General features: G+C 43.9%; 1 protein-coding gene across 1 annotated transcript in view; it reads left to right on the top strand.

The window, feature by feature from the left end:
* lrmda (leucine rich melanocyte differentiation associated) overlaps nt 1-27,473 on the top strand; it is a 246,995-nt gene that overhangs the window by 207,287 nt on the left and 12,235 nt on the right. Inside the window, exon 6 of the mRNA XM_069659043.1 lies at nt 5,823-5,907. Coding sequence (XP_069515144.1) covers nt 5,823-5,907 — 85 coding nt within the window. The remainder of the gene's footprint in view (nt 1-5,822; nt 5,908-27,473) is intronic.

The following is a 27,473-nucleotide window of genomic DNA, read 5'->3' as shown; positions in this document are numbered from 1 at the left end:
CTCCCTCTGTAGCGCGGCTGTAATTAGATTGTATTGCTGGTCAGTCTTAAGGAGGGAGGTGAGATGAGGCAATGCGGGAACCACCTGTGTGTCAGGATGACACAGGCAGCCGGGGCGAGAGCACGAAAGGGAAACGGCTTGCGCAAAGTATCAACACTGTGGCGGCCGACGTCGTAATCTAATTCTACATCTGTAGCAATGTACTGTAATATAACACGCGTCAAGATTTGACTTTGACAGCCAAGCTAGCAAAACTTTCTAAACTTTGTTGCTTCTAAAAAAAACGCGGCAACCTTTCCCAACTCACTTTTTTTGGTGTCTCATATTTTCAGGAAGCCCTCCGTGGAGCTGCTTTCGTGTGGCTCTCTTTGTGTTCCCCTCTCTTTCCGTCCCTCCCTAGCCTCTCTCGTGTTGATATGTTGGAAGTAATAATCACTATTGCCTCTGGGTTTATCAGCATTTATTCGCATAACAACACGGAAAAGGAGAAGACAGACAGCACTGGTGTGATGTATTATCCAGTACGGGAATCATCTTTCATAATGACATCCAACAGAGCTTCCTCTCACTGCCGCCACCCATTTCTCCCTCACACACACACACACACACACACTTCCTTTCATTCCTCTCTCCCTCTTTCCACTCCCCTCTGTCCACCCTTTATTATCACAGAATCCACAGTGCTCCCCAGCCTGTAAATTTGTGCCGCATTATCATAAGCTGTGGTGATAACTCACATTGCACAGAGACAATAATGATGTGAACACTCAGCATATGCCCCGGGCCCAGCAAATTAAAACAATGCTCAGCTTGATGAGCAGACTAATCTGGACAGCAGAGAGACTGAGAGAGAGAGAGAGAGAGAGAGAGGGAGGAAGGAGAAGGGGGTCCAGGAGCATTTTAAATAGACGACACGGCAGCACCTCCCTCTGTTCAGTGTAGGAACAGCCAGAGACAACAAGAGAGCGAGACGGGGAGGGAAGAAAGGATGCAGGAACGGGGCAATAGAGAGAGCAGGAGCGTGGATGATGTGCTTGTTTTTAAATATATGATGTGTGAGGACATCATGAGACGACCTTTCATTTTTTTATTTTGGTCTTTCAGGACCTTCAGTAGAGGAACTTAGTGTGAGCAAACACTGTGTTCTGCACATATATAAGCTTAAATGTTCTGCGATAACTTCAGGAAAGGAAGTTTTTACCGTTGGAGCTCCAATGTGTAATCACATAGTGTCATATTTTTATTAAACACACCTAATATGTCTCAATTTAGTTGCAAAAAAGACCTGGATATCTTATCCTACTGTTTTATTTTGAAATATAATTTTAGTCTCTGTAGATTTCAGTTATTTTAAAGCAATGTTGTTCATCAAATCAGTCTGTTATTCATGTATTAGTGATACTATATAAAAGCAAAAACTAGTTACATCTGTCTGTAAATAGCCTTACAATAGCTCAGCGGTCGTACAGAGGCCATCGTCCCCAATGCGGCTTCCCCAGGTTCAACCCCTACCCTCAGCCCCTTGCTGTGTCATCCCCCATCCTCTGTCCCCCCGTTTCCAACAATATCCACCGTCCTCTCTCGCAAATAAAGGCATATAAAGCCAAAGAATTACATTTAGAAAGAAGTTAAAGCAATAGTGGATATTTCATCTTCCTTTTTTGATAATTTGAAGGAGAAAAGGGACAACGTACATTAATCAACATTCAACAAAATGTAAACGCAGCCAAGTTTTCATCAGTAGTCCCTTTTGCCAGATGTTGTTTGCATCCTAAAACAACAAAAACAATCAATAGGCACAACAGTGCAGTATAATTTCCACATGCTTTCTTTTGTTCTTGTTTTCATTGCTGCATCTCATCCTCTGGACCAGCCATTGGCTTAAAGGGGACATATTTTATCTATGCAACCAATTTTCCATTATTCTGATGTGTTTTTGAAGTTTGTTTCGTTTTAAAAATCGTATACATATTTTAATTTAATTATTTTTCTGAGCCTCTCCTTCCTCCAGTCAAAGGTTAGACCTTAGCCACAATTGGATGACAGTATTTGGGGTGACCACGTAGCCCCTCCCCCACGTGGAGTCACTCCAAAGTTGTAGAAAACATGGCTGCTCTAGGATCGGTTATTTGGCCTTATATGTACGAGCCATAATCACCAGGAGGTATCCGGATGGTGAGCTGAAATCTTTACTACAAGCTAGTGTGAGAAAGCAGCCTGAGGTGAATGACGGTGAATGACGATTGGTCGATTTCAGCGAAAGTAAAGTTCTACTTAGAAACCTGCAGCTGTTCTGAACGGCCCATTTCAGAGGTGACCTTTTTAAAAATGTCGGAAAAAAACACGGAATTATGCAGTTTTCACTTTTTCACTGTGAAAAATAAACACCCAAAAATGTGAAACCCAAAATATGAGAATGTCCAATTCAAAAAAATACGGCCCCTTTAAGTGAAAGAGTGGAGATGCGGAGCGGTACGGAGGACGGTCTGAGAGGAGAAAAAGGGAGGATTGGGACACATGAAAGCCGAATGATTGATGCTCTGTGGGTGGGGTGAAATGGTTTTGCTGGATAGGACGGGAAGTGACAACCACAGATGTTGAATGGGCTGGCCGTTTGATCGTCAGGCATGATGCTGGGGAGGTGAAGCGGTGGTGTCATGCATAACACGCAGACTGTGTGGGTGGTGATACTTAAAGCAAGTCAACTAGCCTCCCATAGGAGTAAAACCAGGGTGTGTGGAGGCAGCCAAAGCCTCTATCCAGCGTCCTCCCACTCCTCCTCCGACACCCCCTCTAACATAGTCTGTGGGTGGTGCTGTTAATGACATGGCAACAAGGAAGATTAATTGTGGGCAAGCCGCGGGATTAGAAGGGGCTTTTTTGGGGGGCAAGCAGGCCAGAAGAGGCCCGGGCTTGTGATCTTTCAAGCAGGCCAGGAAATGAGGCAAGCAGGGGTGCAAGAAGAAGCACGGAGGTCGATCAAATAGAGAGGGCTCACAGTTCCTGTCTTTAGGCCTGATGTGCTCTGTTAGCTCATAATAGTGGTGACAATAAAGAGGCTCTTCTCGAGCAGAGATGTGTGCTGATGAGTGGTGCTGCAGTTAGAAAACTAACTCAAAATGATAGTTTTTCCTCAAATGGGAGCTGTCATATTTTACTGAGTGTTCATACTTTACGTCTTGTATTACACATTCCATACAAGTCCAGCATACAAGCAGGGAGTTATCTGTGATGTTTCTTAACAGATTTCAGCCACTCCAGAGGCTGAGAGCAGCAGGTCTGCTGTCAAAACAATATTTCTATTCCAAACTGTTTTCTTTCTAAAGCTCGGCTCCGGCAGCATATACGCACTGAGGCCTCAAGATACTCTTATTTTGCTGCTTTTCCCCTTTGCTGTAATATGAGACACATGCTGGCCAGAGCTTAATGCCTTTCAGAGATGCTATCTAAAAAGCACATTATGTGATCGTTTTCAATTCACAGTGCTCTCTCTTCGCCCATGAAGAATATGGTTCCATTTAAGAGTGCAGGCCGTTCCATTTCTCAAGGTTATGCATGGGCATGTAGAGGAACAACAATAAAAGTGGGAAAAATGCAGCTCCAAACCGTCTCTAATATGTATTTGTCAGTTGAGTCTCTTGCTATGATTAAAGGCCCGGTGAATTCCTTCCTGCAGGAGAGGAAAGTATTTCTGCAAAGGCATCAGATATCGCTGTGTCATGATAAAGTGCCTGCTCCAGCAGCTAAAAGGCTAAAGGAAGGAAGAGGATGTTTTGGACCTTGAAAGTCGACAAAAAGAACAACAACACAAGAAACTCTTGACCTGTTTGGGAACATGCTTTGAGATCCAGGCCTCTGTTTTCTCTTTGTCTCCAAGCAGCATTTGTCACACTGGTTTAGCCTGAACCTGTTGTTACAATCAAGAGCTCATTGTAGCTGCACAACCAGGAATCTATGCACAAACTTACCTTTACATTTCAATTATGTCACATAAATACAGGGACCTGCATAAGTTTTTACACTCTTTGATCTTTTCCACATTTTCACATTACAACTGCAAATTAAACTGGGTTTTATTTGGGTTGTATGACATGGACCAGCACAAAATAATGTTAAAGACATTTTCGTAAAAAATTTAGAAAATTTGCTGAATATTCAGATTTTTTTTTAACAGATTTTTTTTTTTTTAATCTTTTTTTTTAAAAAAAATTTCCGCTTTTATGAGAGTGGGGGATGACACATCAAAGGGTCGAGGGTGGGAGTTGAGCCCAGGGGCCGCCACATTGAGGACTGTGGCGTCTGTATATGGGACACGTGGTTTACCCCCTGAGCTAAACCGGCGCCCCTTTTTTAGGACTATTAATATGAAAATGTTTGAGTGCTTTGCTGGTAAATACCCAGATTAATCTATTGGAATGTATTAAGTGAATGCTTGTTTGTATTGGGCATGTAGCATGTAAACCAATGCCACACACTGCAGCATTTAAAGCCTAATTTGCAATGCCGGTCCCGAGATGGTCCTTTAGAGATCAGCTCCACTCATGTTTTAAGACATATAAAATGCTCTGCTTGAAATAATAAATTGTGTCTGATATGTTTTTTTTATGCAAAATACGTTTAATTACCTTGTAAAAATCCTCCAAAGGCATCTCCTCCTTGTCCCTCATTAAATATTCCCAAATCTGCATAGGCCCCGCCCACTATGCACATTTCAAACCGCCAAACAAAACACGTCTCTACCATCGTTAAGTGGCAACTTGTTGAAACTTAGCTAGCTTGAAATTTAGTAATTAGTACTAGTAATGGTAACGTTAGTAGTGGTTACAGCTGGCTCGCGCATCACCGAAGTAGTTGCCATAGGTTACACATAATGATATGCATAGCGTCGCCCCGTCCATTAACGGGATTGGCTCCTTAGGTTTGTGACGTCTCAAACCTGCCAATCTAAAAACGAGTTGTTCAGCCTGTCCTTGGTAGACTGCAGTTTAAAAGCAGACAGGCCCAGCCATGGAGATGACTGCTTATGTTGTCCCTGATATGTCTTGTAGCACATGAAGAACACCACATGGAGATGGTTACAAGGTTAAACACTTGATTTTCACTGGAGGGGGGCTTTAACATACATTAGGAAATCAACAACAAATACACAAAGGACATTAAATAACAAACTCAAAAATAAGACAGAAAGAACAAAACAAGATACAAGCTATCGTACAATTAAACAGTGAAATAGGAAGCACAAGCTCATGCTGAGTTCTGCAGCTAAAGTATTTGACTTAATAAACAGAGAAGGCTGTTTGTCCGAGAAGGGATTCACAAAAGGGCACCTTACACTTCCCGTTATTGGAAGTAGAAGGTCCAAGAGGGGTGGATACTTTTTCAAGGTACTGTAAGGAAGCCAGTTAAGCAGATGCAAACAGCAACCCTTCTCTTAACACCAGTGCAGAGAGGTCGTTTGTTGCCATTTGTGACCACCCTCACATAAGCACGCTGCATGTGGCTGCTCAGAGTGACTGACGTCTACCCTTTGGTTGACCACTGCAGGAGGTCACGGCTGAGTGAAGGTTAGGACCTCTCCTCCCTAACCACGTCGTAGATCACATCATCAAAGCCTGGACTGTAGCTCGGTAACACGTGAGCAGTAATAAAACATGCCCTGACACATTCTGCCATAAAACAGGGGCAGAGTTTCCAACGCTTCCTGCACCAATCCCAAAAGATTTATAACAGTCAGCTGCAGTGATACTTGTCATTTTTAAACCTGTCAAACCTTTTTTCCCTTTAAGTACTCAGTCTGTTTGTTTGTCTCCTTCCTCTTATAGCCACCTCATGAGGCTGGATCTGAGGGTCAGCAGCTGCCCTACACTCCTCTACCCCGAGGATCCAGAGATGCAAAGAACCACAAAGGTAAGAAAAGAACGGAGACCTTTCAGTCAGGTGGTTTACACATACTCCTCAAAATGAGACAGAAGCATCACAATACATTATCATACATACATTCAATCCAAACTACGCCTGAGGATTATGTAAATAGAAGTCATAACCCCAAACGGCTGCCGAGAGTGGGAATCTATTGACCTTGAGACTGCGCTGAAGTTATGTTCTCTATTCTTATTGATCTCATCTCATCTGTGTGATGTGTTCGTGGTGCTAATAAATCTGAGTAATCTGGGTTAACTCTGATCTGAATGCGTGCGTGGGAGGACACAGTACATAAACAAGATGAAGCATCCTTGATCTGTGGATAGGAGACATTGATTAGGCCCCATATTGACCCTGTGTTGTCAGTTGATGTAATTGTGCAGCAACTTCTTCACATCAAACACTGCTCTCTAGTTCTTACTTAAAAAATCATATTCAGTATAACATTGTGCAGATTTCATTGTGTGGGCATTTATAGGAGATTCTTAGCCGTGGGTTCAGTGTTGCCAGACGTTCGATGATTATCGTATTTGTACGCTATTTTTGCCCCCTGTACGATATACGATCAGTTATGCCAAAATAGGCCGAATGCACGATAGTTCTGCTCTTTCAAAGAAACCCGCAATAACAGTTCAGCGATGTTTTGAAGGGTAAAAACGGATTGAATGATTGTGTAATGGGCTGCAATTGACTCTGTTGTGTGAAGCTTATAATTGCTGTCTTGTTCAAAGGACAGGACCTCCACGTAATATGGTGTGCAGAGCAAAGTTTTGCAATTCAGTCCATTATTTTGACCCTTCTTGTTTTATTTTTTCAAATGTATGACGTATGTATTTTGTTAAAACATGATCATTTTAAAGCTGCAGTGGCAATACTGCGAGGTTTAGCATGTAGCCCTGACAATCCCTTGGATCCTCTGACTTCCCATTAATCCGTGTTTAGCTTTTAGTCGTCCAATGTAGCCAGTTTTGTATTTAAATGTCTACCTTAAAGCAACTGTGAGGACATTTTTAGATTTTTTGGGGGCCTTTTATGCCTCTATTGACAGAGTGGATATTGTTGGAAACAAGGGAAGAGACAATGGGGGATGACACGCAGCAAAGGGCCAGGGTAGGAGTCCAAACTGGGGCCTCCACATTGAGGACTAAACCTCTGTACAAGGGATGCGCGATTTAACTGCTGAGCTAACTCAACGCCCCGGGAATTTTAATTTTGTGTCGCCCCATGTGGACAAGGTGGTATGTCTAATCTCTTTGCTGATCTTGCCCTTTACATGACTGTGTAAGATCCTCTCATACAGTTCTCACTGTGAAACTTAGCCTTAGAAATAAAAAAAAACAGATATTTCAGGGTCTGCTTCCTGGAAATCGCCTAATTGGAATCTGACCCTGTGGCCTCAATGACATTAAATACAACTAAATAGAAACAGTCAGTCTTCTGGCTGATGGTCTGGTTTGCTTTTGTAGGTCATATCGAGGCATCAGTATAAAATTCAGTCTGTTCTATAACCAGGCTGCACGGTGGTACAGTGGTTAGCCCTTTTGTTCTAGTTCGAACCCCGGTTCGGACGTAGTGGGCCTTTCTGTGTGGAGTTTGCATGTTCTCCCTGTGCATGCGAGGGTTCCCTCCAGGTACTCTGGCTTCGTCAGGTAAATTGGTGACTCTAAATCACCCATAGGTGTGAACGTGAGTGTGAAGGTTGTCTGTCTCTATGTGTCAGAGCTTTGATTGACTGACGACCAGTCCAGGGTGTGCCCCGCCTCTCGCCCAATGACAGCTGGGATTGGCTCCAGCGCCCCTGTGACCCTGAGCAGGATAAGCGGTATAGATAATGGATGGATGTTTTATAACCCATTAAAAGCTCTTCTCAGTATAACTAATAATTAGAATTTCTGTAAAATGCTTATAAGATAATAAAGATAATTTCGTACCACAGATGTTACCACATTGTAAAAGAATCATTGTAACTGACTGATATAATTTTACATGCCAGACGGGCTGTCGAAAGGTTACGAGGAAGAATGAGGTCATCAAATTTCACGCTGAATTATTGCCCCAAAAAGTGTTACGTATGTGACTGTGTGTTTTCAGGACATGAATCAGTAGCAGAGGTCGTGTGTTTGCAGCGGCTTTAACCTCAAGTATCTCCCAATAACACGGCTTTTTAACGTGGTTTCTGAAATAAATCGCTAAGTTTTGCCTCAGACATTCATCGCCGTCTCCACAATAAAATACTGGATGTGTCGACCACCACTGTAGTCGCCCAACAGGTCAACAGTGAGCATCTCTACCCCCCCCTGTTCGCGGCGCCAAGGACAGATCTATGTCACCAAAGCGTGGACGGTGGCAGCTCTCACCGGATGTAAGGACAGGAGGAGCCCCCTCTTTGTCACAATCAGACCTGGCTAAGAACAGTCCATTTAAAGGTGAGGGGATCTGACACATGAAATATTTCCCCCTCCGTCTAAGATCTGAGCAGCACTGACAGCCTCCATTTGTTATTTTTATGATGCAGCGCTGCAGTCTTAGATAACACAGCCCTCATCTTCGCCCTTCAGCTCCTCTTCATGTCCCTGCCTCCAGCCGCTTCCCCCGGCTCTTTGTTATTTGTTTTCTTTTATTTACACATCTTAAACATACTGGAGGTTTCTTTATGTGCTGGAGACGGTCACAGTAACTCCTCTTTTCATAGAGAACAAAGCCGGGGGAAAGCAGTGCAACAACAAACAACATTTTTAAGACAGTAATTCCAAACAACTGTGCGCTTACTGAATTTAATTCAGTGTATAGACAAAAGGGGTGAAATAACATGCTGCAGGATTTTATGTACTTTAATGCAACACTGTTGTTTCAGTCTGCATGGTAAATTGAACAAATCGCCTCATGGTTTGGCTTTTGTTTTGTGCATTACTGCGGTGAAACCACAGCAGTGCGTGAGAAAAAAGGAAGCAGCTTTTTTGTGCACATTTCCCAGTGCTTGATTGTAATTGTAGTTCTTTTAGGGGTTACTAAGTTGGCCTTTTTTATCAGGGCTACAAAGGAGTCTGAATACTTTTATCCAGACTCCTCCAGTCGCAGGCAGATCAGCACCACTTCTGACATCGCCCTGTCGCCTGCACAGAAAGAACCTCCCTTTCCTCCTTTCAACCCCCTTGCACCTACTCCCCCCCTCCTCCTCCTCCTCCAACGTGTCACCTGTGTGGAAGCCCCAGAGCCTGGGTGCCAGAGGTAATTACAGCAGCTAGGAGCTCCCAGAGGAGGGCAGCGCTGGCAGGTCACTGCCCAGGGAGAGACGGGTGGAAACCAAGGACAAGAACTCCAGGATAAGCTCCCCTGTTTGGTGTGGTGGAGGAGTCGACCTGGAGGAGACGGGGGCGGATGAAAGATGTGCCGTTAGTGGAGTAAAATCAGAACAAGACGGGAGGATAAAGGACGCAAGTATTAAACATTGAAAAAGCTTAAAATTGCAAGTGAGCTAGACAAAAGACAAAGCGAGGGAGGATTGTAGGGGCTCCAGTGTGTCTTGGTGAAGGCGTGACACACAGTGGAGTGGAGTATATAGTCTGGCAGAGGGGCCTGAGGATCCTCCACTACTGTCACCTTGGCTCTAAGTCTCAGTGCTGGTCCGACTGTCAGCTCGACTCTAAATCTAAACAGTCCAAAATGCAGCCAGCCTAAAGTACAGCGTGTCTTCATGGAGATCGGCCTGCACCGTTACATTAAGCCGCAGCCCGTCACGTACTGTGTGCTATAACATAATGATTTATCTTTCCAACACGCAGAACAATATGCCGGGTTATTTATTACCCGCTTGTCATTTCCTTTCGGATGACTCATTTTAGAAGTGAGTTTATTTCACAGATCTAATTATAACTGTAGTTCAGAAGTATGTAAAAGAAGATGCTTCACACTTGATTGATACATTCACGTGCGCAGAGAAGATTCTAATAAAATAAACCTTTCATTTCCGCTGTATATTTCAATAAATAGGCCAGGGTCTGGTAACCGCTTTTTTTCAGGTATCAGATTAAGTTTGAGTAGGCCATCCCTCAGCGGTGACAGCAGTAAATGAAAGGGATATCTGAGTAAACAGGCGAGGAGAAATGCCTGAAATCTGCCTTCCAGTCTGAGCCCTGGGCCCTTTTAATCTTGTTGTTCTGGGCCTGCTTCCAGCTGCTTTGTATGTATGTATCTTAAATGGTGCACAACTGTTATTATAATCCCAAGAGGGAAGCAGCCTTCAAAGCAAAAAAACCTTCCTGACGACGCCCATGGGGTGTCTCACATTTGTTTGCCGGTTTGCTTTCATTACATGTCGGGGTGATCTGCACCGCGACTCCTGCTCCGCTCCCCCCGTCAGCCCCCTGAAGAAAAAAAAAATGAAATGGGAACAGATCCAAACTTAGAGTAAACTGTTTTATAGTTGCTGAACAACAAATAAACAAACATCTGGAAGCATTCAGAGCGGCCCATTAGAAGGGCTCTGGGCTTTGCCAAAAAGGGGTAAATGATGAGGAATGGGCTGTCGAAAGGCTGGCGGAGACAGGGGAGAGGCCAGATGACGGAGCTGTGGGTGCTAAGCACTGCCTTTTAGAGCTCAGCTGGGCTCAGAGAGATCTACACCTGCTGCTATCTCCTCCTCCCCTCCTTCCCTGCACCAGACATCTGGATGGGATACATGACTAATGGATGACAAAACTGCTCGTGTTGAAACTTAGCTGTTGTCAATATGAAGGGGAAGGTTGTTGCTTTGACTGATGACTTAATATTCTTTGTGTAAAGCACTTATAAAACTTGGAGTGAGTTTGACGGCTTTAAAAAATGTGAATGCGCCAAAAGAGAGATATAGTTCCCTGATGTTGCTTGCGTAATAACCCGAGCTGTTTGAGTTACTTATGAATGCACGGATTAGATGCTGTTGTGAGAACAAAAAGTAGCTTTTGCTGTTATTTAAAGTTGTAATCTTGAAGATTTTCACGTAAATAAATGTCTGTTAAGTAACTATCTATCGCCGAATGAGGTAACACAATGGTGATTGAGCCTATGGCCCACTGATGAAAGCCTTTGCATTTGCAGTATTACAGACCGGGTGTCTGTGGCGACTTTTGTGGAAAAAATCACAAGCGGCGCCCAGTTAGTGACGTGTTTTCCATCAGCCAGCAGTGGTTGGTCTGCCAGAGAGGGTAGGCGGAGCTAAGCGGCTGCTTTTCCGGTCTCTGAAAGTGTTGCGAGTAAACAGTAACCCAGTGACCAAGTCATCTTTGCTCAAGTCCCAAGTAAGTTTCAAGTCATGTGGTCCAAATCTCAAGCAAGTCTTGGGTCATTTTTTCTTGGGCAAGTCAAGTCAAGTCGAGTCCTTAGTTAAGGCAAGTCCCACTTTTTTTCCACCCAAGATCCAGCACTCTTACCTGTAGTATCCAGTCTTTGTAAAGAGAAAAGACAAGGTGTTAGCAGCCCGTCTAATAATGACATTATTGGCCAATTTATATAACGAGTTCAAAAAGTATGACAATGAATTGTATCTGTGTTATAATTATTGATATTCAGTGAAATAAATGTAATCAAAGCAAAAACAAATTTATAGCTTATTTATTTAATATTCCCTCCCCATCACTTTTAAACAGCGAAATACTGTCATACTAGCAGCGGGAGTCTTTGATGTTGCGTGTTGCCATAGCGAGGAGTTTGACTGACAGCCAGTCATCCAATCATGACAATCACATACCGGGGAGCATTTTGAGTCGTCCAGTCATGATTCCCAGTTTGCGCTGCGTACATACTTGATAGTAAGAAAGTTTTAATTATATCATTTTATATTTAACAGCTATAATTCAAACTTATGAACACACGCGAGTCACCTGAGTCATCATGCCTCACGTCCAAGTCAAGTCTCCATTCATTTATTTATTGTCAAGGCGCATCAAAACAGTGACTCGACTCAGTTACAAACGGAGCCAACCGTGGATGTCACACATGCAGCACTGTCTGGATATCTGGGATGTGTGCTCCTGCAATTACCGTTTATCGCCAGAGGTGCCGCCAAAGAGAACGAAACTAAGATCTTCGAGATTACCGCTTTAAAGTCAACATGTGCTTCTGCTTAAAAAGAAATTAATTTAAATATGACTTCAGACATCTGCTTCTTCACTCCCGAGTTGTTTCCCGAGCTTATCTTGACTGATCCCGTCCTCCTCTGTCTGATGTCACTCTGCAGTCAGAAGAAAAGCTCTCGTCTCTCCGCCAATAATCTTCCCACTCTGCTCTGCGCCGCCTCAGCCTGTTGCACGAGTATGGAAATGTCCTCTCTGAAAGGCGGTGAGAAAAGACAGAGCACCTTTGACGTTTCCCATTAGACACATGTACGTGCTCTGCGAGACAGCTCACTCAGCCTCGTAATGATTCTACCAGCAGGATCTGTCCCCTGATAAACATCACTCTCGAACACAAAGGCTCGCGCTGGCCCGCAAAACTCAAATGAGGCGTATGGAAAGAACAAAGTGTAAGCTTTTCCTCCGCGAGGTCCAGAGTAGCCGTCTGCTTTCTGTAAACTTTTTATGTCGGGCTAAACCTCAGTGCGTGCATACAACATCAAAAAAAAAAAGACAGATGATGAAATGTTGTCAAAGAGAATGATATATACAGATCTCACTGCCAGCTATACACCATCGGCCCGTGTTGAGTGAGCCTCTGCACCACACTGTACGAGGTGCGCTGACACAGTAAAGACGTGGCCTTCTTCCCGGGTACTGACTTCATTAAACTGTTTCCTCTGCACTCGTCACTGCATGAAGGTTTGATTTCTTTGTTGTCTTTGCCAGTTTGTAACTGATGAAGTGTCTGAGATACGTTTCCAAAGACCCACTGTTTGACTTTCTTCTACATGTAGCCACAAGAATTTACAACCACAAACAGTGGGTATGAACATGCAAACGTGCCCCCACCAGCACTTCTTTGATATCATACATTTACTACTTTATAAGTAAAATAGTGCTCACATGTTAAAGCATCTTTAAAATAAACACCGATCAGACATAATGCCAGTTCTGCACCTATCAGAACCAACATTAACTTTTTCAGCAGTTTGAGCTATAGTAGCTCTTCCTTTGGATCGGGCCACACAGGCCAGCCTTCGCTCCCCACACGCATCAGTGAGCCTTGGCCGCCCATGACCCTGTCGCTGGTTCACCAGTTTTCCTTCCTTGGACCACTTATGGTACTGACCACTGCAGACCGGGAACGCCCCAGTTGTGGAGATGTCGTCTAGCCAACACAGTTTGGCCCTTTTCAAAAGCCCCTTCCCCACTGGTGAAAAAACCCACTAACACTCAAATGACTCTGCAGTAGACCCGGGTTATTATTGCCTCAGCTCCGATCGTCATTGATGGGAACACAAAACCTGTGTCGACAAGCTAATCTCCGCCCCCTTTCCTGCGCGATGCTACGCTCTGTCGCTAACTTCCGCGACTCCTTGTCGTTTCAGCTACAAATTCCGCCCATCTCCGTCCGAGCAGCGCTCCAACATCGTTCCAAATTTGTCGCTGCCGAGTTTGATAAACAGACTGAATGAGTTATAGATACACTAAAGACCATAACATCTTCACTGCTTACTAACCCTGTTTCCGGCACATTTGTGATGTCAGTGACGCAGCAGAAAAGAGGCCCAAAGGAGTATACTTCACTGGCAATGGGAAATAAGACAATCTGCATTTATAACCGTCTCTTCCTAGGTCTGAAAAACCTGCGTCAATGCTCTAATTTTGGTGGGAAAGGGGAAAAAGTCGCTCACATCCTTACGTTTGCCGATTTTTCCTGCTTCCAACACATGAACTTTAAGGTCAAAGGGTTCACTTGCTGCCTAACATATCCCACATATCATAACATATCCCACCCACTGCCAGGCGCCGCTGTACGAGATAATGACAATGTTATGGCTCATCAGTGTATGACTAATTTAGGGTGCAAGCCTGTACTGTTCTTTACTTCTAATACTTTCACAACACTTTGCTGGTTTATCTTCAGTTCTTTCATCTAAATTGAATTCAGTTTTAGTTTTATGTAGGTAAATTGTATGTTTCTTCTCTCACCTCTGCTTTCTGTCCTGAACATAGTGTTTATTGTCAGAATCAGAATGCCTTCATTGTCAGTGCACAGATGTACAATGAAATTAGGTGCTTCATCTTCCTTTTTAACGTGTTATGAAACAGACTACATTTAATGCTGATGCCTCTAAACGACCTGCTAAAGCAAACCAGATCCTCAGATAGAAAATGGACTGTTTCTCTGTAGTTACTTTTTAGTGGCTGCTGCTGCCACCGGGTTGGATTCTTACGAAGTGGTTCAGAACATCCAAACCAAATGCTCTGTTTACATTTCCCCCCCGACAGTCTTCACAGTAAGTAAAATGTTAGGCAGTTAAAAGGAAGCAGGAGGAGATTTTTTTGTAATGGAATACACAAGCACGTACAGAACAAGATCAACAATGAACCCAGATGTACTGCACAGGCTACACTCTGTTCATGTGAGCCTTAAATGTAGGTGTATAAAGAATGATGTCACTGTATATGTGTGCATGAGTAGGCCTGTATTTGTGGTGATCTACTCAACACTAATTGCTAAACCTGTTTCATACAACACGTTTCTTCCCCAGATTTGTTTTCAATGAGCAACAAGCTGAAAATTCAGTCCCAGCCGCATCAGTCTATTCTTTGGGGAGGTAGCTCCTGCTGCACATCACAGCACATCACAGTGGTATACACTCCCTGCGTACGAGGACAGGCTCTATTTCCTCTTTGTGAGTCAGATGATGTGGTATTATTCCTCCCAGGAGTGGATTGGCTCAGCAACATGAATATCCATTAAAGCGGGGCTATGGAGATGGATGAGGCGAGAGGGGACCAGGCGAACTGGGCCTGCAATCCTTCACCGCGGCTCCACATAACACCGCACTGTCCGCATGCAGACTGATGAGCGCTCATTTTTGGAGGCAGGCCTGTCCTTGTTATTGCTAACCCTGAAAATCACCTTTTATGCTTTCTCCTTCAGAAGGAGGCTAGATTAAAATGCCAGGATCACCTCCTCCACTTCCATGACAGGCTTAACTGCCGAACTCTGACGTGCCAGCTCTAAACTGCTTTGAGAAAGCTGCCTTCCACCAAGTGTCATTATCTCTCCGCTATCGGATGGCACTCCTCTCACAGCGTGTGAATAATTCTGTTTGTGCTGGGTTTTGGGGAAATGTCAGTGACACTATTGTTTTTACCTTGCCGTTTGATGTAGCTGAGAGAGTCTCCTGAGTGTCTTGACTTCTTAAACTGATGTAGGATGTATACAGCGAAAACTTAAAGTGGAAAGATGGGACTGTCAGCCTCTGAGCTTCTCCCAGATATTTGTTTGTTAGTTCTTCTTACCGGTGGTATGAAAGTAAATATGCCTCTCTGTGATACGTGCCTTAATAAGGGCTGTTTTATAGTCGAGTTTAAAGTGTGTCGAGAATGTTTTGACTTTTGTAAACCGAGCCACCTCATTACGATGCCACAAGAGTTAACAGAACAAATGAGACATTATCTACATGAGCGTTATTCATTTAAAGTCATGGATGCTGCAGTTTTGTGGAACACTGTCATTGTTTTATAATGAGCGTTAAGCATTTTTAACACTGAGCCTGAGAACAATTATACTTTTGAAGCTCCCCCGTTCCTTACTGATGAGTTATGATGAGTGCAGACTCTATGCAGCCTTCTAAGGTGTCGATCAGACGGAGCACGTTTTGGAGGCTGTGAAACACGAGGAACACCGCACTGCCTTTTCTGTTGAAGCATACGTTAAAAACAGAGCAGCTCGGCACGCCTTTTTTTTTTTACTGTTGTTAAGGCAACCACCGAATCATTAGCTGTCATTAACGTAACTGTTGTTTTGTAAACTGACAGATCTGTTCCCATTTATTTTGGCTAGCTAAAATACTTAGCTTTGTGTTCAATAGATCAGTTATATCTGCCTTAAAAAATGACACTTGCAAAGAGGCCACGCAGCCGGGCAGCAAGATGAGTAGAGCACAAACGTGGTGTAGCGACGAGGTGAGGGCTCTAGTAGAAATATGGACTGACCAGACAATTTCAAACGGAGGTATTAAAACTGTTCAGTAAGAAACAAAAGTAGAACAGAATTGTTCAAACTGTGGAACAATGTTGGTTAAAAGTTAAAAAAAAAAAAAACTCAACGAACATTATAGTTCATGATCGTGTTGAGCGTGATTAAGGCGTGTGCTCTCTCTTTGTTTACTTCAGGGAGTTTTCCGACGTGGAAATTCTGACCAATCAGAGAGCAGTTTCCTCTCACATCAAAACTTTTGGTCCGCTGGTAAAAGCTGCCGTGTGAACACAAACCAAACTAGAGGCAGAATGCAACACTAACAATCTTGTCTTTGGTTTGGATCAAACAATCGGACTTTAAGTGTGAAAGCACCCTAAATCTTTACTGACCGTGACAATGCAGACAAACCTTTGTTATTTATAATGACACCAACCCAACTGGACGTGCACAAACAGACGTAAGTCTGAAGCAATATGTTGGCTTCTACTCCAAATATGTCAGAACGATAGACAAGAACATGAGTTCCTGCCAAGCAGGCCCAGCCCTGTTGGAAAAACACACCTCTGCTGCTCTGGACCTTGGTGTACTTCCCAGTTGCGTCGGTCATTTTCAGGGAAAGTAGCAGAACATAAATCACCTCAAGTGAATTCGTCTGACTGCTTGAATTACTTCTAAAATTCTGTTATTGCTAATGTAGCTAAGCTATTATTCTTTTCCCTTCATGATTTGTGATTCGGCCTGTGCTTTCCCGTCACAAGTTGGAGCAGGTTTCTGCGGTCCTCATGGTTTCCAAAGGTGGGAGTCCATCATGGTAATTTAGGACGGGGGTTAGCTGCCAGATGGTTTTGGATATTTTTACAGCAGGATGGATGTTGGGTCCACCAGTTTTCTTCTGTGTCAGTACCCCTTGAAACAAATTGCTCGGTGAGCAGGCGGAGTCTGTCGGCGTGAGGGGGCTCGCTACCCTTCATTCTGATGAATCGCTCCGAACATGCTGGCAGATGCTGGACAACTTGTCATGCTAAAGGAGACAGGATCCGACCTCAGTCAGTCCCTGCAGCTTCATAATCAATGTGCATTACTGAGGTTGTTTATGCTCATGTTTTAGATTGTAAATTACATCAAGTTAACAAAATTAGACGGAGTACTTTTTAAATATTTGTGTCCTGTTGGTTTATGTGTGATCATATATTCTAATCAGGATGTTTTAGATGAACGATACTGTGAGTGGACTGTAGATCGTAATTCCAGGGTAACTGATCCCACACAGTAATCATTCAACATGAAAACATGCCTTAATGCTAGTCTGGTTAATGGCTCCAACAAATTAGATTCCAATTCACTCTGTGCCCAGTTTATCATGCTGGGTGACAACACATTCTGCATGGCTTAACAGCTGTGCTATATCACTAAACCTTTCTGTCAGGCATGATCGTAACACAGCCATACATGCCATGGATTTACTAATATGCAGCGAGGAAAGGGGCCACCAGTGATAATTTACACGGCGACATAAAGTGGTGTCCTGGTAGAGGACAAGCTCCAAGTGGAAGTCACACAATGAAACAGCTAGCTTACCCCTGGTTAGCCATATGAACGCAAACAAGCAGGTGGATGTGTTTGTGCAGTAAAGACACACCGTATGCAGGAAGTGAGGAACGTGTGCTACTCGTGCAAGCCATGGCACAACAGGCATGTGCCAAAGCTCGGATGATGACATGCTTTAGGTCTTGTATGGACTTTTAACTTACACCTGCAGTTTACAGAAGATGTTACCACACTTTATTAATGACAGCATGCATCATGCGTTGGAAAAATACTCTTGGAAAAATTGGCAACATTAGATTCTGGGTCAGATTTTCACATACATTCAGGGATCGCAGATGTTGCGAGTTCTTTCACGATTTTCCCATTTTACTTTTGTAGTTTTAGTCATCATTTCTGATGTTTATGATAATATAGTACTTGTAAAAATGTAATGTAAAAAAAAAAGAAAAAAGGAAGCATAGCATAGAGAGACACCTGCGAGCTAGTTCAGGCAGGCAACTCGAGCCGCACCGATTTCACATTTGACATGAGTCATTCTCCACAATCACCTGACAAACACTACCGTCATACTTTTAGCCCCACCCCCCCAGTGTCCACCTGCAGGCTCCGGCTAAGTGGGGTTTAAGATATTATCTCATCACTCCTCAAATTTCTGCATGTAAAATAAATCTGCGACAATTGATAAGGTCGGAGCCGAGACGCCAAACACAAGCTGTGTTCAGCTGCTGCAATAAACATTTCAAACTATTACAAATGTGAGTTGTCCGACTGAAATGTTGTTTAAAGCTCCTGTGAGGAACTTTTTGTTTGTAGATAGTAGATTACTGTTTACTTGCAACACTTGCAGAGACCGGAAAAGCAGCTGCTTAGCTCCGCCTACCCTCTCTGGCAGACCAACCACTGCTTGCTGATGGAAAACACGTCACTAACTGGGCGCCGCTTGGGATTCTTTTTGTCGCACCAGACACCCAGTCTGTAATACTGCAAATGCAAAGGCTTTCATCAGTGGGCCATAGGCTCAATTATCATTGTGTTACCTCATCTGGCAATGCATAGTGACTTAACAGATATTTATTTAAATGAAAACCTTTGAGATTATCACTTTAATAAATCATCAGGTGCATATAAGTATGGTTTAGGTCGATGTTGACCCAAGCTAAACAATCTGGAAACTATGACAGATAGTTAAAACACGCCCTTTGGTTTATATTACTTATTTTCTTGTAATTTTCTCCTCCAGAAAAGCTTGGCTAATCTGGGAGTCGGCCATCCTCGGGATAATATTTTGATTGCTCGTGTTTTTCCCCACTCTGCATCCTTTACAGCGATTGTTCTTTCTATGGTCCCAGCAGCTAATGGATGAGCATAATGTTAATATTATCAACAGAAATCACGAGCCAAAACCAACACCTTGATTGTAATGAAGCATCATATTCCTTGAGGGAAAGAAAACAATGACTTTATGATATTATGCAGTACAGATGTTGCTTATTTTTTCAACAAACCAAACACAAACTGCTCCTATGGACCAATGGGCTGGTTTCCTATTCATATTGCTTTTCTCACTTAGGTGATACATTACTGTCCAAATTTCCTGAGGCTATAATTTGTTAAAAGTTTTTAAGTAAGTTTGAATCTACATAACAAAAGTTCATTTTAAGACAGCAATGCGGATAAACACACACACACACACACACACACACACCCAGGTACCCTCACTGCTCAGAAGCCATCGTGGTGGAAAGAGCTAAACTCATCTGTCAATTACGCTAAGCTCCATTGGGCCGTTGTCTAAACTGTTTTCTCACTCACCGGTGAATCCAGTGATTTATTGTCAACCGCCTCGGCATCAATATACAATTGGGAGACACTAAGCTGTGATGTCTGAACACAAACTATTGTCAGAGTATCAGCATAGCTCACATTAAGTGCCATTTAGATTATTCATTGCATCGGGCTGCGAGGAGGCCATTATCCTATTCGCTGGGATTCGAGTTGTATGGATCTGAGCTTCTATTTACTTCACGTTCACCATCCAGCTGAACGAACTACATGTGACTGAACCAAACATGGACGGAGAGTCACACATTCTGTAGGTTAGCTTGTCCTGCCCTGCTTTAACCCGCAAAAAGTCACCTGTATAACATGCATCCATAAAGGGCTGCCTCTGCAACAGAAAGCAGCCGGTCTTTCTCAGGTCTGAACTGGCATCAGCAATCCAGCTCAAGCAGAATGAAAAGAGCAGGGGGTCACTGAAATACCAGGAAGTCCAAAACAACCTTTTAATCTGTCTCTTTGATTCCCCGATGAAGTCGCTTTGAACAGACGGAGCAGGTTTCCCTGTCATGATAACACAATCGGACACCTTATTCCGCCATCATGATTTGATTGGTGGATAGTTTCTGGCATGTTATGTCGCTGCAGTGCGACATGATTGGATTGACTCAGTCAGTTTGGTCAAACATGAACGTATCTCAGATTGTTGTGATTTAAAAGTCTGTTTGCTTCATTCTCCATCAGCCATCCTTCACAATTAGTCGCCGTCAAACTGCTCAGAAAGACGTGATTCTTGTTCTATTTTTCTTAGGACTCAGTACGGTAAATTTGTGTTGGAATATTCAGAGCTTTAAACACTAATTATTTAAGCGCAAGCAAGTAGAAGAAGTCTGTTGTTTGCAGCGTCGAGTGCCTGGAGACCTCAGAAAGAAAGCAAAAATATGTCTCTCCATTTGACACCATTAGCGAGTGTTAACACATAACCTTTGGCAGCGCTGGCCAGCAGCTCCGCACCATGTTAAGGCATCCTCTGCAGCAGCAGTTGGGCGCTAAGGATTTGGGCAGAAAGAGGGGGAAGAGGGCATGATATTAGATAAAGTGAAACGAGCGTGTCTCGCGGTGGGAGGCTTTGTGTGCACGCTGTGACCCTGAGATGCGATGTCTCAGGGCTAGCCCGCTGTTTGTTTAGTGCACTCTGATCCAGCGTGTTTCTGATTACAATAACAAGCTTGGTTGTATTTATTCTCCTTTGAGTATACCCTCATGGTATACATGTGTTTTGCAGTAGTACACCTAATGTAGCTTTGGTTATGGTTTGGCTTTACAGCAGGCGGCTGAGAGGACGATGTTAAGATAACCTTGGGAGAGAAGCGATAACACAGCCGTGGGCGTCTGTCCTTCCCGCCATCACTAACCCGCTGTGACATTTGGGCTGAAGAACGGCCGCAGCTCCGGCACTAACAGCTCACTTGGACTTTTTATACAACACTTGAAGGGATATCTTTTTTCTCGTACTTCAGAAAATTGCGTCCTTGGTCAGCCTGAATTGTGATCTGCTGTTATCCATTAGGCCATGGCGAGGTAATCCTGACAAATACAATGAACAAATCAAGGATATTAGCGGCGTGCTGTGCAGTCGATAATATTTGGCTTCATTAATTCCCATGCCCTGAGATGACACCCAGCCCCTATTAGGTTTGAAATCTCATCCCCTTCTCCTCTATACCTCAGCTGTGGCTCAACCAAGCAGCCAAGCAGATAATACGCTCTGAGCTCTGAAACATGTACCATTATAATTAGCTTTGTCAGGTCCTAGCCCCTACAACCCTCATGCAGATAATATGATAATATGTCTTCATAACCGGCTGACCTTACATGCTCAATATTTCTCCCCTTATGAAGATTACATGTCAATAAAGTAATTGAGTCCCGGGGTGTGTGGCAAGTGAAGATTTAGGTTATTGGACTTTTCGGGGCAGTGATGTACGAGCGTTATTATTCTACCTGTCAGGAGATGTGCAGGGGGCTGGGGACAGTCCGAGAGTGTCAGGGGGGGAAAGGAGGGAAGAGAGGGGAGAGTAAGAGAGAGAGGGAGATAAGGCTGAAGAGAAAGAGGGGAGGGAGCAGAAAGGGAGACGGAAATGAAGAGAGGGAGGACTGGAGAGAGCAGAAGATCATTCCTCACAAGCAGGGGACAGATCCACAGTTAATCATCCCCTCATAGCTTTATCTCCGCGTCCCCTCCCTCACTCTCTGCATATGAACGGGGGATATGTCATATTAATTAAGAGAAGTAGAGTTACAGTGGAGCCATCCGTCTGCACGGGGCACAGGGAGGCCAGAGGGGCATGAAATATTCCACACAACACAAAACCTATCATCACCTCCGCCTCGCTCCTGATTGGCCACCGTGGTCGCATCTGTTTTCAGTCTGGCAGGAAATGACGGCATGTAACGATAACTTTGAGCAGCAGATGATGTCACCACCGATTTCTCATTATTTCAACATTGTTTTCGCAGAATTTGTTTTTGCATGTCGCTAACTAAAAGCCTCATCGACTTTTTATGTAAATAATTTGGAACTTTTTAAAATAAATGTATCATTTATAATTTTCTGGAGAACATAACTGGTAAATCTACATTTCTGTAAATGTTCTGGTGTTAGTAAACCTTTTGTTTTCAGCTGCAGATCTTTGGCAGAATGTTCCAAAGGCAATATAACAGCATGATAACAGAATATCCTGTATATACATGCTGTATGTAAGGAAACATATTTTATCTGTGGCCCACCTGGTCTACATCAAAAGTTAGACTTTGTGAGGTATGATGACGTTTTTTTATTGGTTGGATTGTGAATGCTTATGTGATTGTACAACTACTGGTAATAAGAACCATTAGAATTCTATCAATTCATTTAAGTTTTTGTGAGTAGTTTATATACATACTGGCGCAGCTAGAGGGTTCCCGGTTCGAATCCCGGTTCTGACATAGTGGGCCTTTCTGTGTGGCGTTTACATGCTCTCCCTGTGTATGCGTGGGTTCTCTCCAGGTACTCCGGCTTCCTCCATCAGTCCAATAACATGCTCGTTTGGTTCAGTGATGAGTCTAAATTGCCCGTAGGTGTGAATGTGAGCATGAAAGGTTGTCTGTCTCGATGTGTCAGCCCTGTGATTGACTGGTGATCAGTCCAGGGTGGCCTCTCGCCCAATGACGGCTGGGCGCGCTCCAGCCCCACGGGACACTAGACAGGATAAGTGTATAGATATGGACAGATGGAATAGATATACATACTGCATAAAGTAATACACAAAAAATACACATTAAATACATTTTTACATCTTGTTAAAGGCTAACCCAATTAAAGGGCCAGTTCGCCGATTTTCAACCTCAGTCCTATCAAGCTATTATAAAGAGCTAATGTAATTTGGCTCTGTGCCTTTGGAGGACGCTATCCGCCTCTCCAATGGGCCCTGGAAAACCTCCAACAACCTCCAACTACGTAAAACGCATCATCTGGCAGAGGCCAGGGAGCTTGCTAAACAACACTTCTTCGATCTAGGACGCCCGCCTCCGATGTCATGTCTCGTTCAAAATCGTCAGGTTTGAAATGTAGACTGCAGACCTGAAGATTTTTTAGACGATTCACCGGTATATTCTCGTTGTATTTCGGATTCTGTGCCGCTCTGAGCCATTGCCTGCAGCGATCAATGTCCTTGACTGGAAAACGGTAGTATTTCACTCCAGCATCACTCACTGGGCCGTTCCTTTCAGAGGGAGGGGCGCAATGCACGCTGGGTGTTGTAGGAATGTAGAATGGGTGAAACCACGAGCTGTTGTTGACGATCCACCGGTATATTCTCATCGTATTTTGGATTCTGTACCGCTCTGAGCCATTGTCTGAGCTGTTACTACGAGCTGTCAGTACAACTTTCTCCACAGCTATGTTCAGCTAATTTCAAATATTATCGCTTCTAATGATTACAAAGAACACCAGCTTTGACTGACAGTGGCTTTTTCCAGGGGCGAACTGCTCCTTTAAGTGACAATGAATAAGTTAATGAGTACACACGCATTGTACGTGCACATGTATGTTCACGTATACATTAACCATTAAACATAGTGTACATGTGTGTGTTTATTACCTTCCTCTAAAGATTACATTACAGATGCAAATATATTTTTCATAGGCAACTTAGCACTTAGCACATTACTACTACAGTACAAGACACTCTCAAGGTTTAGTAAAAATGTTTAATTTTGGTCAACACCCTGTTTCACGTGATGAATGTAGAATCCCTCGTCCTAACGGTGCACGTGTGTCGCGATCAGTACTTTTTATTCCTTCCCTCTTCCTTGACGCATATTGTGACAAAGTGCGCTAAACGCTGTACGTCAAGGTGCTGTTTTGTCCATCATAATTTGACTGTCAGCGCTGCAGACAGAGGAAATGGGATGTGAAAATGAGTGTGGTCGATTGAGGTCCAACAATGAAGGTTACACACATTTTCAGCTGCGAGACAGAGAGAGAGACAGAAGCAGGGGACACACAAAGGCAGGGTGGGAGAGCAATGTTAAAGGATATTTTACCATGTCCTTTCCGATTAGGCCCGGAGATTGATATCTTCCAGTCAGATGAAGCTCTGATGTGAGTGATCCGGCCCCTCCATCATTGTGACATGCGGCTTTCGGCTAACGCTCATCCGTGTTGATGGGCACGCCCTGCGCCACGAGGGCCCCGGCTAACATACCCACCTTCCTCTCTCCCCAACTCTGTCCGCCTCACTCTGCCATCTCTGTTCTTTTATTTCTATTGCCCTTCTCCCCTGTTTTCTGTCACCATGTCATGTCCAATCACTGTTTGGCTGGCCAGGCACTCAGTCGGGCAGGCAGGGAGCAGGAGCCCCAGGTAGAGAACTGCCTAACAGGCGTCAGGATGGGCACTGAAATGACTCTAATAATGGGGTCCCCGTGTGGCCCAGACAGGCCAGTCAGTTAGCAGGGCCTGGATGGGGAGTAATAAGTGTTTGATGTCTGCAGGGGAAGGAAGTGTGAAGGAGTACAGCCAACCCTGGGCACTGCGGTCAGGCAGGTGCAGCCAGCCAGAGGTCTGAGGGGAGCGACTGTGGAACAAGACGTCAGATTAGTATTGATATGTGTCACGCTGGAGGTTGCCGGGCTGTTTGTTTAAGAGAGTGTCTCGGAGTGGTAGCAGCCATGCGGTAATTGATGTTGAGCTCCGAAGAAAAAACAGAAGCTGGAGGACAACCTGACTGAAAGAACAGCCATTGTCAATTTCATGGTGTGATGAAGGAAGAAACTACTCCGCGAAGCGCGCCTTTATTATCCGTGCGTGTTTAATGCATGTGTAAAAACTCCAGCAGCAGTTCCTCTCATGGCCAAATTTGACGGCCATCTTTGATTTGATGGAAATTGCCAGTGACAGGTAGCGAGGTGCCATTTTGTCCACTGATGCGTGAAGTCCATCATTGTCTGCGTAGTTGAGTTTAGTTAACATGGCACTTAGCGACTGACATTGCTTTAGAGCCAGAAAAACACTGTCATTGTCACGTCATTTATCTCTCGCTAACCAATTTCTGATGCTGAATGCCTCGCTGAACGTTCCCTCTTTTTACAGTAGGGCAGACAGTTTGGGTGCCCTCTAAGTTTAAACTCTACTTCAACCCCTCCACAGAGGGAGAAAGGTTGGCGCACACCTTCCCCCTGATAAAGCCGCCGCTGTCCTTTCTCGTACGGCTATCTGGTAACAAGCTACTTCCCTTTGAACGGTTTTATGTGGTTGTAATTGACCTGACAATGGGGTTCATTATGCAGTCCCTTTCATGCTGTTTTGCCTGATAATTATTATTTAATGTGTTCAGATGGAGAGCATCATTAATTCATCCCTTCCTCCAATGTCAAAGAGATGAACAGTGAAGTTATCACTCTCTGGTGATTAATATAACGCTCTTTTGTTATTGAATCCTGTCCCAGTGATTAAACCTTCATTGAGTGACTCGCCAGCCGCTCTTATTAACGGCGCCATTACCGTACACAGCCAAACCCCTAATTGCGGTTTTCACTTCTTCTTTTTTTTTTTTCCTATTTCGGGCAGGAGGTTTGAACCACTTATCTGTGCTTTTCTTTTAATTAGAAATCCTGGGCGTAATGAAGAACACAATCGATCAGTGTCAGGAGGCGTGGTGTGCGTGCGCCGCGATTCGGGGATCCGCGTGTTGACGGGGAGAAAATGAGCGCTCCTGATTACTGGCGTCATTAGTGGTTTCTTGTGCCCTTAAGGGTAGATGAACTCCAGCGGTAAATACTTGTCATCATTGTGCTTACAGGAGAGTTTGTGTTTGTGTGTGTGTGTGTGTTGTCGACATGATGGTGGATGCTTGAGAAAGGAGCTCCAAGGGGACTCTGTAAACTGTCTCCCCGCCTTAAACTCCCCCCTCCTCTTATCTCCAGGCTGCAGAGCTACTGTAACCAGTGTTCTCCTCTGGCTGTATGTGGAATAAATGTCAGTGAAATTAATTTCACCATTTTTTTTCATCAGACCCCCCACAACAGTAATCTCTCTCTTCAGTCAAAATTTATGTGCCCCAGAATCCAATTTCCTTCTCATCCTCCTAAGTTGAAAGTACAAAGACTGATAGGCGTTCGTCTGGTTATAACTGTAATTCACCCATCAATGAATAATGCCATCCTCAATTTAAAGTGTTTGATTACAGCCATTTAGTGAACTGACAGTGATAGAGCGTCGTTTTTTATTTGCAGATAAGCTCGAAACACAACCGATACACACAGCATGCGCTCCAACGCGTGTCTAATTATTGATTAATAGGTTTTATCCTTGTATTATTTGCATTTCTGTGTCATTACTGACCTTAATGACACCGACAACCTCTCCTACAACAGTAGCTCCAACCTCCTGTAGCATACAAAACATACAGAAAGTGTTATTGTTGCACTTTAAGGAGAATCATGTGGCAAAATCAACCTGGTATTGATCAGAGCTGGTTGAGCCATGACCCAGCAACCTTCCCCTGACAGCCTATCAGCCTGTGGCCAGAGCAAATCTTTCAACTCACCCACACACACACACACACACACACACACACACACACACACACACACACAGACTTTTTTATCCTTTGTTGGTGCTCTGTGTTTGTGTTGTTTTTTTATCTGAGTCATGCACACAGTTCCTAAATCTCTCCTCTCTCACTTTTTGACTCTTCCAACCCGATAGTTTAATACTGTCCACCTACCAATGAAGCCAAAACAAACACCCAATGAGAGATTGTACTGCAGCAATAGAAGCACAAAAGTGCAATACATCACAATGAACTAAAGCACGAGAATGGGGTTTTATTAGGGCGTCACCTGAAGAGGATATTTCTAGTGGACTTTGTTAAGTCAAAGTAATAATCTCAAAGATTTGATTTAAATAAATGTCTGTTAAGTCTCTATCTATCGCCGAATGAGGTCACACAATGGTGATTGAGCCTACGGCCCACTGATGAAAGCCTTTGCATTTGCAGTATTACGTACTGGGTGTCCACAAGCTACGCCCAGTTAGGGACGTGTTTTCCATCATCCAGCAGTGGTTGGTCTGCCAGAGAGGGTAGGCGGAGCTAAGCGGCTGCTTTTACGCTCTCTGCAAGTGTTGCGAGTAAACAGTAATCTACTATGGCTGAACAAACAAAGAAAAGATCGATGACTACAGATACAACTTCAAAAATAAGTGAAAATCCAAAGAAAAAGAAACAAATTCGACACTCAGATGAAGGCAAAGCGAGAGTTACAGCCGGAGCAAACCGTGGATGTCATGCGACGCTGTCTGGATATCTGGGAGTGTGCTCCTGCAATTACCGTTTATCGCCACAGGTGCCGCCAAAGAGAAGGAAACTGAGCTCTTTGAGATTACCATTTACGCTGTTTCAGTTGGCTTGGCTGGAAGCTCCTAGCTAGCTAAGACATTTGTGACAAAATGGTAAGAAAGTCGTGCTAACAGGGCCTCTATGTTTTTGCAAAACAAGACAGTTTTAATGGACTATGTCTTGGTCAACTGTTAGCAGAGAGTCCTACGCTGTATAGGCCTACATTGTGATATACTGTGGTGAGAAACAATAGGT

The sequence above is a fragment of the Semicossyphus pulcher genome, unplaced genomic scaffold, assembly GCF_022749685.1.
Source record: "Semicossyphus pulcher isolate SPU_LCO1_2020_fin unplaced genomic scaffold, fSemPul1.0.p SCAF_12, whole genome shotgun sequence".
In the NCBI taxonomy this organism is placed as follows: domain Eukaryota; kingdom Metazoa; phylum Chordata; class Actinopteri; order Labriformes; family Labridae; genus Semicossyphus; species Semicossyphus pulcher.
The sequence above is the reverse complement of the archived record's forward strand: the minus strand, read 5'-3'. Positions and strand labels throughout refer to the sequence as shown.